Source organism: Mya arenaria, chromosome 3, assembly GCF_026914265.1.
Source record: "Mya arenaria isolate MELC-2E11 chromosome 3, ASM2691426v1".
Classification (NCBI taxonomy): domain Eukaryota; kingdom Metazoa; phylum Mollusca; class Bivalvia; order Myida; family Myidae; genus Mya; species Mya arenaria.
This window is the reverse complement of record NC_069124.1, coordinates 85,379,966-85,393,729: the sequence shown is the minus strand read 5'-3', so window position 1 is coordinate 85,393,729 and position 13,764 is coordinate 85,379,966. Positions and strand designations below refer to the sequence as shown.

The following is a 13,764-nucleotide window of genomic DNA, read 5'->3' as shown; positions in this document are numbered from 1 at the left end:
TTCATGAATAATTTAAGATTTTAATTTTCAAAGATTAACACAAGATGAACGTGAAAAATGTAGATAAATTTGTATTTCATCAGAAGTTTTGACCTAGGGATAAGGTAAATTTCCAAGAAGTCCGGGGAAATGTCCCATCATAAACATTTTGATTTGTGCCAACAATTACAACGAAGTAAGTTAAATGGTATTCCATGGTTCTGACGATGATTTCCCAGTTTTCGAGCAGTTCTAAATGTTCGTCATTTCCGTACTTTTTTTAGCCATTCGACCATCACCAATGAACGAGAATTGTATGGCAACGTACGGGAATTATGTTTTTACGCCAAAAGTTGCCTCCCTTATAGATAATTTGGCCACTGTTTAATAAGACATTATCATGATTATGCAATGTTTCCAGAATAAACTTCAACGATCGGACGGTAAGAAGGTAATGAATGTGTTTTTTTCCAGTTATCAGCTTAATTAAAAGAATGTGTTGTTACCAGTTTCTATCGTGATGGAAACAATTATAGGCCTGTCGTCGGCATTTTATAAAATAAAGTTTATTTGTACAACTAACATGCTGGGACGTCCTTTGGGATGTTCACCCTAGATTTTTTTATTTAACGGTGCATTTAAAATCGTTTTAGCGTGCATTTCAGCATAAAATATCTACACTTTCGTGAAGCAGCTGTAATTTCATGCACAATCTAGTGGAATAATAATAAAAATGTTATGCTTTAACATTGTAGATTTTTTGTTTTAGCGTTTAATTATATAAAGTATAAAATGAGTACAAAATGTACCACTTCTACTGGGATATTCATTCCTTCATTTATTCATTCATTTTGTAAATTTATTTATTTTTAATTTCAATTTATGAAATTCACTCCTTGCGATTCATCAGTGCTTTTTCTGCCGAATTTGGGAAAAAGACCCTAGACATTTTGGGAAATTTTGCGTCGTGAAAATGCCGAAATTGGGAAATTTTACAGTTAAAAGAAAAAGCTGTCTAGTCTCCAGCGAATTAGGAAATGGTTTTATATTAGTTTATTTCTCTTAAAAATACCCAAAATGGCTGAAATATCAATCCTTGGGTGTAAATATCTATTGCAATAAATCGATCATGACAGATAATATTTTATACAGATATCTGAATGTGATGAAAATGAATGATTTCCGAATTCAATTATCAAAAAAACTTAACATCACATAATTGATATGATGTTGATAATAATCCAGTACATGTAAAAAGACTTTCTAAAAAAAAAAAAATTTATTTTTTTATTTTTTTTGATTGGGATTTTTTTCTGAAAATTGGGAAAAATATCTTATATTTAGCTTTGGGAATGGGTCCGATAGTCGGACCCGTGGGTACTATAGAAAAAGCCCTGTTCATTTAGATTGATTTCAAAATAAAAGAATAAACACTTGCGTCACAAAATAGTTCATTTCAAGAATGCATAGATAGATCTATGAAATAATAGTTTTCAAGTTTTTTCTAATTGTTAAGGTTTGACAAATATAGTTGACCCTAACAATGAAAGCCATGGCAGGTCTCTGAAGACTGCAGAGGGTAGCTGGAGTTTTGGGTGAATGCTGATGTGAGGTCAATAATTTACTAAAATTTTTGTTAGTTAAATGACCATTTTGACCTAAATTGGCTGAAAAGTGGTGCGGACACACCAAACACAAAGGCCTAAAACGGTTGGGTATAAAAGACTGGCCGGACTGAACCAATTCCGGACCAACGGCATACATGTGATAACGTCCCGGAAGTCCGGGATTTTCCCGGAAATCATAACTCTGTCACGGAGTCACGGAGGATGCATGTCTGTCCCGGAGTCATAAAAATAAACGAAAAAAAAAATCACAGAATCGATTATCTTAATTTTACCTATGTAAGTCAGCTATTTTGCCTGTCCGGGACACTGGTCTTAAAACACAGGACATGTTGACACTAATCCGTTAATTGGTACGTGTTGTTGAGGTCATTGTCAATCACCCGATAATAGATCTATTGGCCTATTGTTGTGCTTAACGAGTCGGGGAGGGTTCTTGTATCAAATTCATTGTTTTCATATGGATTTGTTTGGTCTTATGAATGACAGCTTTTAATTGATGAATTGATATTTTTCACACATTTTACCAACAAACGAGCATGAAGGTAAGTTCAAAGAAAGTGAGAAAATGAGTAAAAAAACAAAATTAAAACACGGAAAACATCCCATATTCCATTCAAATTTCAAAGTCGATACATCGTTATACTTTAAACAACTAACGCGTCCATAAGGAATCTTAGTGTTTTGAACTTTTTTATGCCCCCGAAGGTGGGCATATTAAAATCGCACCGTCCGTCCGTCCGTCCGTCCGTCCGGCTCTGTAACTTTCCCTTGTATGGACAGATTTTAAAATAACTTGCCACATGTGTACCACATACCAAGACGACGTGTGGCGTGCAAGACTCGTGTCCCTACCTCAAAGGTCAAGGTCACACTTAGTGTTTATTCACAATGGAGTGCAGCATATAAGGACATAGAGTATAGGTTGCCGTGTCCGGGCTGTAGCTTTCTCTTGTATGGACAGATTTTAAAATAACTTGCAACATGTGTTCCACATACCAAGACGACGTGTCGCGTGCAAGACCCGTGTCCCTACCTCAAAGGTCAAGGTCACACTTAGTGTTTATTCACAATGGAGTGCTGCATATAAGGACATAGAGTATAGGTTGTCGTGTCCGGGCTGTAACTTTCTCTTGTATGGACAGATTTTAAAATAACTTGCTACATGTGTTCCACATACCAAGACGACGTGTCGCATGCAAGACCCGTGTCCCTACCTCTAAAGTCAAGGTCACACTTAGTGTTTATTCACAATGGAGTGCTGCATATAAGGACATAGAGTATAGGTTGTTGTGTCCGGGCTGTAACTTTCCCTTGTATGGACAGATTTGAAAATAACTTGCCACATGTGTTCCAAATACCAAGATGACGTGTCGCGTGCAAGACCCGTGTCCCTACCTCTAAGGTCAAGGTCACACTTAGTGTTTATTCACAATGGAGTGCTGCATATAGGACATAGAGTATAGGTTGTCGTGTCCGGGCTGTTACTTTCCCATGTATAGACAGATTTTAAAATAACTTGCCACATGTGTTCCACATACCAAGACGACGTGTCGCGTGCAAGACCCGTGTCCCTACCTCAAAGGTCAAGGTCACACTTAGTGTTTATTCACAATGGAGTGCTGCATATAAGGACATAGAGTATAGGTTGTCGTGTCCGGGCTGTAACTTTCTCTTGTATGGACAGATTTTAAAATATCTTGCCACATGTGTTCCACATACCAAGACGACGTGTCGCGTGCAAGACCCGTGTCCCTACCTCTAAAGTCAAGGTCACACTTAGTGTTTATTCACAATGGAGTGCTGCATATAAGGACATAGAGTATAGGTTGTCGTGTCCGTCCGGCTCTGTAACTTTCCCTTGTATGGACAGATTTTAAAATAACTTGCCACATGTGTTCCACATACCAAGACGACGTGTCGTGTGCAAAACCCGTGTCCCTACCTCGAAGGTCAAGGTCACACTTAGTGTTTAATTACAATGGAGTGCTGCATATAAGGACATAGAGTATAGGTTGTCGTGTCTGGGCTGTAACTTTCCCTTGTATGGACAGATTTTAAAATAACTTGCCACATGTGTTCCAAATACCAAGATGACGTGTCGCGTGCAAGACCCGTGTCCCTACCTCTAAGGTCAAGGTCACACTTAGTGTTTATTCACAATGGAGTGCTGCATATAGGACATAGAGTATAGGTTTTCGTGTCCGGGCTGTTACTTTCCCATGTATAGACAGATTTTAAAATAACTTGCCACATGTGTTCCACATACCAAGACGACGTGTCGCGTGCAAGACCCGTGTCCCTACCTCAAAGGTCAAGGTCACACTTAGTGTTTATTCACAATGGAGTGCTGCATATAAGGACATAGAGTATAGGTTGTCGTGTCCGGGCTGTAACTTTCTCTTGTATGGACAGATTTTAAAATATCTTGCCACATGTGTTCCACATACCAAGACGACGTGTCGCGTGCAAGACCCGTGTCCCTACCTCTAAAGTCAAGGTCACACTTAGTGTTTATTCACAATGGAGTGCTGCATATAAGGACATAGAGTATAGGTTGTCGTGTCCGTCCGGCTCTGTAACTTTCCCTTGTATGGACAGATTTTAAAATAACTTGCCACATGTGTTCCACATACCAAGACGACGTGTCGTGTGCAAAACCCGTGTCCCTACCTCGAAGGTCAAGGTCACACTTAGTGTTTAATTACAATGGAGTGCTGCATATAAGGACATAGAGTATAGGTTGTCGTGTCTGGGCTGTAACTTTCCCTTGTATGGACATATTTTAAAATAACTTGCCACATGTGTTCCACATACCAAGACGACGTGTCGCGTGCAAGACCCGTGTCCCTACCTCAAAGGTCAAGGTCACACTTAGTGTTTATTCACAATGGAGTGCTGCATATAAGGACATAGAGTATAGGTTGTCGTGTCCGGGCTGTAACTTTCCCTTGTATGGACAGATTTTAAAATAACTTGCCACATGTGTTCCAAATACCAAGATGACGTGTCGCGTGCAAGACCCGTGTCCCTACCTCTAAGGTCAAGGTCACACTTAGTGTTTATTCACAATGGAGTGCAGCATATAGGACATAGAGTATAGGTTGTCGTGTCCGGGCTGTTACTTTCCCATGTATAGACAGATTTTAAAATAACTTGCCACATGTGTTCCACATACCAAGACGACGTGTCGCGTGCAAGACCCGTGTCCCTACCTCAAAGGTCAAGGTCACACTTAGTGTTTATTCACAATGGAGTGCTGCATATAAGGACATAGAGTATAGGTTGTCGTGTCCGGGCTGTAACTTTCCCTTGTATGGACAGATTTTAAAATAACTTGCCACATGTGTTCCAAATACCAAGATGACGTGTCGCGTGCAAGACCCGTGTCCCTACCTCTAAGGTCAAGGTCACACTTAGTGTTTATTCACAATGGAGTGCAGCATATTATAGGACATAGAGTATAGGTTGTCGTGTCCGGGCTGTTACTTTCCCATGTATAGACAGATTTTAAAATAACTTGCCACATGTGTTCCACATACCAAGACGACGTGTCGCGTGCAAGACCCGTGTCCCTACCTCAAAGGTCAAGGTCACACTTAGTGTTTATTCACAATGGAGTGCTGCATATAAGGACATAGAGTATAGGTTGTCGTGTCCGGGCTGTAACTTTCTCTTGTATGGACAGATTTTAAAATATCTTGCCACATGTGTTCCACATACCAAGACGACGTGTCGCGTGCAAGACCCGTGTCCCTACCTCTAAAGTCAAGGTCACACTTAGTGTTTATTCACAATGGAGTGCTGCATATAAGGACATAGAGTATAGGTTGTCGTGTCCGTCCGGCTCTGTAACTTTCCCTTGTATGGACAGATTTTAAAATAACTTGCCACATGTGTTCCACATACCAAGACGACGTGTCGTGTGCAAAACCCGTGTCCCTACCTCGAAGGTCAAGGTCACACTTAGTGTTTAATTACAATGGAGTGCTGCATATAAGGACATAGAGTATAGGTTGTCGTGTCTGGGCTGTAACTTTCCCTTGTATGGACAGATTTTAAAACAACTTGCCACATGTGTTCCACATACCAAGACGACGTGTCGCGTGCAAGACCCGTGTCCCTACCTCAAAGGTCAAGGTCACCCTTAGTGTTTATTCACAATGGAGTGCTGCATATAAGGACATAGAGTATAGGTTGTCGTGTCCGGGCTGTAACTTTCCCTTGTATGGACAGATTTTAAAATAACTTGCCACATGTGTTCCACATACCAAGATGACGTGTCGCGTGCAAGACCCGTGTCCCTACCTCTAAGGTCAAGGTCACACTTAGTGTTTATTCACAATGGAGTGCAGCATATAGGACATAGAGTATAGGTTGTCGTGTCCGGGCTGTTACTTTCCCATGTTTAGACAGATTTTAAAATAACTTGCCACATGTGTTCCACATACCAAGATGACGTGTCGCGTGCAAGACCCGTGTCCCTACCTCAAAGGTCAAGGTCACACTTAGTGTTTATTCACAATGGAGTGCTGCATATAGGACATAGAGTATAGGTTGTCGTGTCCGGGCTGTAACTTTCTCTTGTATGGACAGATTTTAAAATATCTTGCCACATGTGTTCCACATACCAAGACGACGTGTCGCGTGCAAGACCCGTGTCCCTACCTCTAAAGTCAAGGTCACACTTAGTGTTTATTCACAATGGAGTGCTGCATATAAGGACATAGAGTATAGGTTGTCGTGTCCGTCCGGCTCTGTAACTTTCCCTTGTATGGACAGATTTTAAAATAACTTGCCACATGTGTTCCACATACCAAGACGACGTGTCGTGTGCAAAACCCGTGTCCCTACCTCGAAGGTCAAGGTCACACTTAGTGTTTAATTACAATGGAGTGCTGCATATAAGGACATAGAGTATAGGTTGTCGTGTCTGGGCTGTAACTTTCCCTTGTATGGACAGATTTTAAAATAACTTGCCACATGTGTTCCACATACCAAGACGACATGTCGCGTGCAAGACCCGTGTCCCTACCTCAAAGGTCAAGGTCACACTTAGTGTTTATTCACAATGGAGTGCTTCATATAAGGACATAGAGTATAGGTTGTCGTGTCCGGGCTGTAACTTTCCCTTGTATGGACAGATTTTAAAATAACTTGCCACATGTGTTCCACATACCAAGATGACGTGTCGCGTGCAAGACCCGTGTCCCTACCTCTAAGGTCAAGGTCACACTTAGTGTTTATTCACAATGGAGTGCAGCATATAGGACATAGAGTATAGGTTGTCGTGTCCGGGCTGTTACTTTCCCATGTATAGACAGATTTTAAAATAACTTGCCACATGTGTTCCACATACCAAGACGACGTGTCGCGTGCAAGACCCGTGTCCCTACCTCAAAGGTCAAGGTCACACTTAGTGTTTATTCACAATGGAGTGCAGCTAATAGGACATAGAGTATAGGTTGTCGTGTCCGGGCTGTTACTTTCCCATGTATGGACAGATTTTAAAATAACTTGCCACATGTGTTCCACATACCAAGACGACGTGTCGCGTGCAAGACCCGTGTCCCTACCTCAAAGGTCAAGGTCACACTTAGTGTTTATTCACAATGGAGTGCTGCATATAAGGACATAGGTTGTCATGTCCGGGCTGTAACTTTCCCTTGTATGGACAGATTTTAAAATAACTTGCTACATGTGTTCCACATACGAAGATGACGTGTCTTGTGCAAGACCCATGTCCCTTCCTCTAAGGTGAAAGATACAGTGTTTATTCACAAGGGAATTCTGAATATAAGGACATAACAGTGTAGGTTGTCAAGTATGGGTGGTATTTTTTATGTTCAGAGGCAATTTAAAATAACTTGCCATATGTATTTGACACGTAAAGGCAAGATCAACTTTTCATGTACTGACCTTGTTCGTAGGTCAATGTCACATTCGGGGGCATTCGTCACATACTGTGACAGCTCTTGTTTCGAACTATCGTTGTGTATTTTTACGCCGAAATAAAACTGACGATATGGGGTTTACAGGTGGTTATATAGAGTGCTTTAATCACCCCTAGTGTGCGTTGACATTACGACAAGTGTCCCGGAATCGAATCAAAAAATTATCACATGTATGCCAACGGACATCTCTGTTCCGATCTGGAAAAGAAAGTCCGGTATAAAAGACTGGCCGATCTGGAAGGTGTATAAAAATATGTATTGTTTTGTAAAGTGCATTTATCATTTCAATACAATATGTAAACAATATGTTTTAACGTTGTGTAACAATTATAAATATCGTCCATTTCATGTTTTCAAAGTACAAATGATCGGACATTGCTTTCAGATAATATATGATTATTCATATTTAATAATAACCTAAATCTGCAATCTGATATTTTGTCAGCAGTCTTACATCACTGGTTTGCAGATATTTACGCAATAATTGGCCCATTCCAAGACAAAAAATAAAAAAAGTTGTTAAAACAGTAAATTTGTGAGAGTGCAGCTTTAAAACACACATTTATTATTTTTTACCATTAAAAACTGTAGGGTCATCATCTATTTCGTAGTTAGGGTCAGGTAACCAATCAAATATATTTTCTTTTCAGGCCGGAGCCTAACGTGATATTTTATTAGCCTCTGTTTGTTACTCTGTCTATATGGCATTTCAAGGCCAAGTCTGATTGGAGATCCACTCACGTAAACTTATATACTTTTTCTTTAGCTAAAGGGATAGCACAAAGTATGATTTTGGTATGACGAGGTGATTTTGATCTTGTTGCTCGGTGAAAGTCCATTTCCCTTTTCTGTGTGTCCTATGTAACTACGGGGTCCAGACCTGTTAGGAGGAGCTGCTGGTCATGCTCTGACCTAATCTGGCTGTGTAGGATGTCAGTTGTCAGTGAAGAGGCGAGTTCTTGGGAGAAGCCTGTCTGGGAAACTGTTGATAAATATGAGGAACAATAACGGTACCAAATAATGGTCCCATTACTGATCCATGAGGGACACTGCCTACAACTGGGACTTCCTTTGAAGACTGGCCATTGACAAGTACCCTTTGGGAGAACTTGTTTTTTCAACAAGTTTCTATCAAAACAGGCGGAAATCATGACTGCCATACAGCTAAAACCTGACCCCATACTCCATACACATGAGTATTTTACAACAAAAGCATTTACGTATTTAATTACAATAAATTGTATGTTATACAAATGTACATAATCATGTAATGATGTATTTATACACCATTTAATTTTAAGCAAAAATTCTCAATAAAATGTGTTATGGAAATTTCAATCTGTTTAAATGTTTACACTTCCAGATAACACGTACTGTGTATTCAAATAGATATTGTTGGCAATATTCTATAAACCTGTTTTTCTTCCCAGTAAAGTACTGGGCCCTCTTTGGAGCATCCACACAGCCCAATTTGATGCAACAGAGTGGCCATGAGTGAAGAGGCTGGCCCATCAGCCAGAGAGGATGCTGAAGCTCTGTCTGCAGCCCAGCGTGCAAGGATCGAGAGGAACCGTCAGCGGGCTCTGCTCCTACGACAGGCTAGACTACAGTCACATCCATATGCCACTGATGCTCTTGGGTGAATTGTGCTCTTCGTGATGACAATGTTATTATGCATCATTGCAGTCTTGTAGCAGTAAATGAGCATATTTATAGTATTGGTGTTTTTTTTCTGTTATTTACTGTTACCAAAACACTTATGATGAAGACCTCTTATAAAGTTTGCTGATATGGTCACTTGCATTAAAGCTTACAGCCCTTTCATTCACCAGTACATTTTAGACCCATGTACAAGATTTAAATCATTTTGTAACTATGCCAAATTCAGTCTAATTTATGCTTTTATTTTGCCTGAAGGAACCGCGTGAAAGGTCCTCCACGGGAGATTGACACTGGAGCGGGGTTCTTTATAGAGGAGGAAGAGGAAAAGAAGGCTCAGAAAATCAACATCGTTCACCTGGAGGGTGAGGATACTGTCTCTGTCTTACCTATTACAACTGTTTATCTGATAAACAACAAGATTAAACAATCTTACTAAACATAATAGCACCTATCAATGCGTTGTTTCACTGGCTTTATTTTGGTCATGCCCGGAATGGGCAGAATTTTGATTCTACTCGCACTTTCACGGATTTGAAAGACCTTTAGCGTTTCTTCCTCAGATCTTTATGCGTAGCATATATAGATGTTAAAATTTCAGTCAGGTTGCAAAATTAAGCTTATCCTATTGTAAGCTCGTCTGATTGTTGAAGAAGTATTGTCAAAGCCTTGGTTGGCGTCGCTGGCATCGTCATTGTATCTAATTAAAAAACTTGAACCTTTACCATAACACGAAAAATGTTCAAGATATTTAAATGTAAACATGTTACCAGAGCCAGTACAGATCTAAATAACAAGGCCCATAACCCTGACAATAAAATAACTGACTCTGCTCCATGGTGATAATTAAAAATCAAGTAAATTTCAGAATTTGTAATTAAGATTAAATAATGATAGCTGATTTTTTTGATGGAATTAAACCAGTCATAGTTAAAATATAACAAGAAATAAGCCCATGAACTTGCTGGGTCCCTAAAACGTATTTCATTGCCATTGAACTTATTCAGGCATTTAGCTCAACTATTTGAAGAACATATTCTACTTGCACCGGCGTAGGCGTCCTGTTGAAGTTTTAGGGCAAGTTGGCATTTTCACTTATATCTCAAATGCCCTTCTTCAATTCACTTTATACTTCACACAGACGTTCTGGACCATTACACAATTAGGTTACATAACTCCATATTATTCTAAATACAAATTATGACACGTGATTTATGGAGACCTTTCATGGGATTGTGTTCGAGGCCCGAGAGTCATGTTTACGGTCAAGGTCTCTGTTACTAAAAATAGAAAAATGGTTGGTACTGAATAAGTTGAGTAAGGGTCGACATGTTGTGACCAAGCTTGTTATATAGGACAAGTTTAACCAGGCCTTTCATGGGATTAAGTTTGGGTCCTCTAAGATTAAGGTCACTGTTTCGATAATATAAAAATGGTTGGTACTGAACAACTTGAGTAAGGAACAACATATTCTTACAAACTTGGTATATTGGAAGAGTTTATTGAGGACTTCCATGGGATTGCATTCGGGTCGCAAGGTTCATGTTGAAGATCACTGTTACTAAAAATAGAAAAAAGAGTTGAAACTGAATCTGACAATGAAAGCTGAAGTTCTTCTGTCATTCATTAATAACCTGGTTTCGTCACATTAAGGCGTTGCTTGTTTATTTTTAATTGGACTTTTTTTACTGCAAATATTACATCATTATTATACTCATTTCTAAAACAAAGCTGCATATAGTAAAGAAGGCTTTCCTACAACAGCTCTTGTTCGATACATTACAAAGACTTAAAAATGTACCAAATTGCAATGATTTTCAGTGTGAACAGGATATTAAAACACAACTTAAATAAAAAGTTAAAAAAATATCAAATCTACCTAACCTATATTTTTTTTGCATTTCAATCACAGGTAAACAATTATTAAATTTACACCTTATAATAATAATGTACAATTCTTTATCCTTTCCAGGTCCATTTTTGGAGCCTGATGACCAACTGCTTTGCTCTTCCTGCGGCAAAGATTTCATGGACTCCTACTTCCTCACCAAGTTTGACGAGTCCGTCTGTGATGTCTGCAGGTGAGTATCTAGGGTCAGGCAGGAACAAGAATTAACAAAAAATAAATATTGAGATAAATATACTGTTACATGCATTATATGTGTAGACTCAGACAATGATGATTAATTTAATTTAAATATTAAAGGTATGTACCTAACATAAGTTATTATAAATGTATTTTTTGCTTTTTCTATATAGACAAAATGAAGACAAGTTTCCTATTATCACACGAACAGAAGCCAAAAAGAAGTACCTTCTCAAAGATGTTGACTTTGACAGAAGAGAGCCTGAATTGAAGTTTATACTGAGGAAAAACCCACACAACCAGAGATGGGGTGATATGAAGCTCTACCTCGAATGTCAGGTAATCTTGGGTTCCAAACAGTATTGAAAAATATTTTTTTATGACTATAATTATTATTATTTTTATTATGTTGACTATTTATTATTTTGTAAATGTCATTTTTGGCCCATTCATTCATATTGGAAATTTGTATGTGACAAGTTAACAAGTTTGAAGATGAAGTCCTCCAGCATGAAAGGCTCTTGTTTCCCTGACAGGTGGAGGGTCATGCGGTGTGGGAGTGAGGCAGCTAAAAAAGGAGCCATGTCAACAGATGGCCGATAACAAGGCCAAACAGAGGGTAGTTATTGTTGTATGTTTGCTTGGTTAACCAGCCTTAGTTTCCCTTACAGGTGGAGCGCCGTGCCCTGGAGGTTTGGGGCAGTGAGGAGAAGATGGAGGAGGCCCGACAACAGCGGTCTGATAACAAGGAAAAGGCTAAACAGAAAAAGTTTGACAAGAAGGTCAAAGGTAATGCAAGAGTGGGTTGGTATGCATGATATTGTATTAACAGGGCTGAATTTGTTAGAGCATAATTTAACTGTCTTATTGATAAGAGTTCTTTCAGTTAGGACTTTATTACAAAAGACTGATTAAAAAATAATCAATACATGTACATGTATTAAATGCTGTTTTAAATAATGAAAAAAAATGTGTGATTTGATTGAAAGAAGTGTTATCTCTTTTAAAGTCAATATTAAATTACTAAGGTCAACAGTTACCAATATTAAGCTATGAGTAAAACACAGCATGTAATAAATGGAGTGAAACTTGGTCTTATGTTCAGACCTGAGGTTAGCAGTCCGGAGCAGCCTGTTGAAAAAGGATCGGGGGAAACACGAGCATGAGTTTGGACAAGAGAAGTACGACGAGGAGGAGGACGAGTACTCCAAAACATGTACAACATGCGGATACACAATGAATTATGAGAAAATGTGATAAGCCTGTCAATAATAGGTGACAATGGGAATTCACAGGGGTGATAATTGTGTTGATCAAGTGCCAAACCATAAGGTTACTGAATGTGACTACAGAAGTTGGGATTACTGATTGAAACAGATTACTTTGATGTGGTAGTGAAGTAAAATATTCATTTGATCTTCTAGCAAAAGGAACAAACAAGATTCTGTGTAAACAAGATTCTGTGTTTGTGTGTGAAATGTTTGTTGAGAGCAGATTGAAGATGTTGTTGAAATATGTTTGCTCAATTTGATCCTATTCAGTGATAAGGAATATTAAATTAGTGTGTTGCATATTGATGATAATAAAGATATACGGACACTTTGATTGCTTTCTTAATCTCAGAATTAAATTAGGGATAGATTAAGCTTTCAAACTATTTTTTTAGGAATCATAGATTTACTTCAATCAGATTGTATGAATTCCTCATTGGCATGATTTATGTCCTAAGAATCTGATTTATGAGTATACAGCCTCTAATTATGTTAGCATTATTAAATGTCACAAAAAAATCTCTTTATCTTGTCCTTCTCTGATGATTATTTATAGTTTAGCCATAAAGAAGTCCATAAACTCCCAAGTCTGTAATCCAAAATATTGCTTTTTATTTGTAATTTTACTCGCTGGTCTAAAATCAGTCTTATGAATTGATTTTCTATATAATTTGATCAATTGGCAGTTGATGGAAATTATCTTCTTTTTTTGACAATTTTTAAATTGTCTGCATTTTGAAGAAATAAGTCTAGGTAATGTGATAGCTATGGTGGGGTAGTTGTGCATTCTTAAAGCTTTAAGCCATAGCTGGAATACCGTTAAAGATATTCAAATGTACTCATGTGGTCAGGGAAAATACACACATGTAAAGCATAGCCTATTCTACTGGTGGTAATAATTTGTAGAGCAATGGCCCTCGTTTGACCATGATATAAACCAACAATATACAGTCTTGTTAAATTGTTTACTACCGTCATACCCTGTCTTTTGTTTTTGGCAACATGTCAAATTACTTGTCTCAAAAACTTTAAATTTAATGAAACTTGTTTGGGTCAGTCCTGTCAGTTGACTAAAAACCAACATGGGTCGTCTTCAGGTCAAGGCAATGAGTAACCTGATTAATGTCTAAGACTAACTGTCTCAACAATGGAAGGACACTAAGGGCGTTTTTGTTGGTAATAAACTGGTT

At 38.5% G+C, this 13,764-nt stretch overlaps 1 protein-coding gene across 2 annotated transcripts; it reads left to right on the top strand.

The window, feature by feature from the left end:
• The first annotated feature begins 325 nt into the window (after positions 1-325).
• On the top strand, positions 326-13,100 carry LOC128228874 (DNA repair protein complementing XP-A cells homolog). 2 transcript variants are annotated; one of them, XM_052940407.1, is made up of 7 exons: positions 326-430; positions 8,989-9,197; positions 9,476-9,582; positions 11,190-11,298; positions 11,477-11,642; positions 11,975-12,092; positions 12,409-13,099. In XM_052940407.1, exons 2-7 carry the CDS (start codon positions 9,049-9,051, stop codon positions 12,558-12,560), a joined length of 801 nt encoding a protein of 266 aa, XP_052796367.1. In that variant the 5' UTR covers positions 326-430; positions 8,989-9,048; the 3' UTR covers positions 12,561-13,099. The 2 variants fall into 2 exon arrangements, with proteins under 2 accessions (XP_052796367.1, XP_052796368.1); XM_052940408.1 differs by having other exon boundaries at positions 362-422; positions 12,409-13,100.
• Positions 13,101-13,764: the final 664 nt, after the last annotated feature.

Coding starts and splice junctions, on each gene's coding strand:
- LOC128228874 (XM_052940408.1), top strand. CDS start 9,049: ATGAGTGAAGAGGCTGGCCCATCAGCCAGAGAGGATGCTGAAGCTCTG. Junction 9,583..11,189: donor CAACATCGTTCACCTGGAGG/GTGAGGATACTG, acceptor TATCCTTTCCAG/GTCCATTTTTGGAGCCTGAT. Junction 11,299..11,476: donor TCCGTCTGTGATGTCTGCAG/GTGAGTATCTAG, acceptor TTTTCTATATAG/ACAAAATGAAGACAAGTTTC.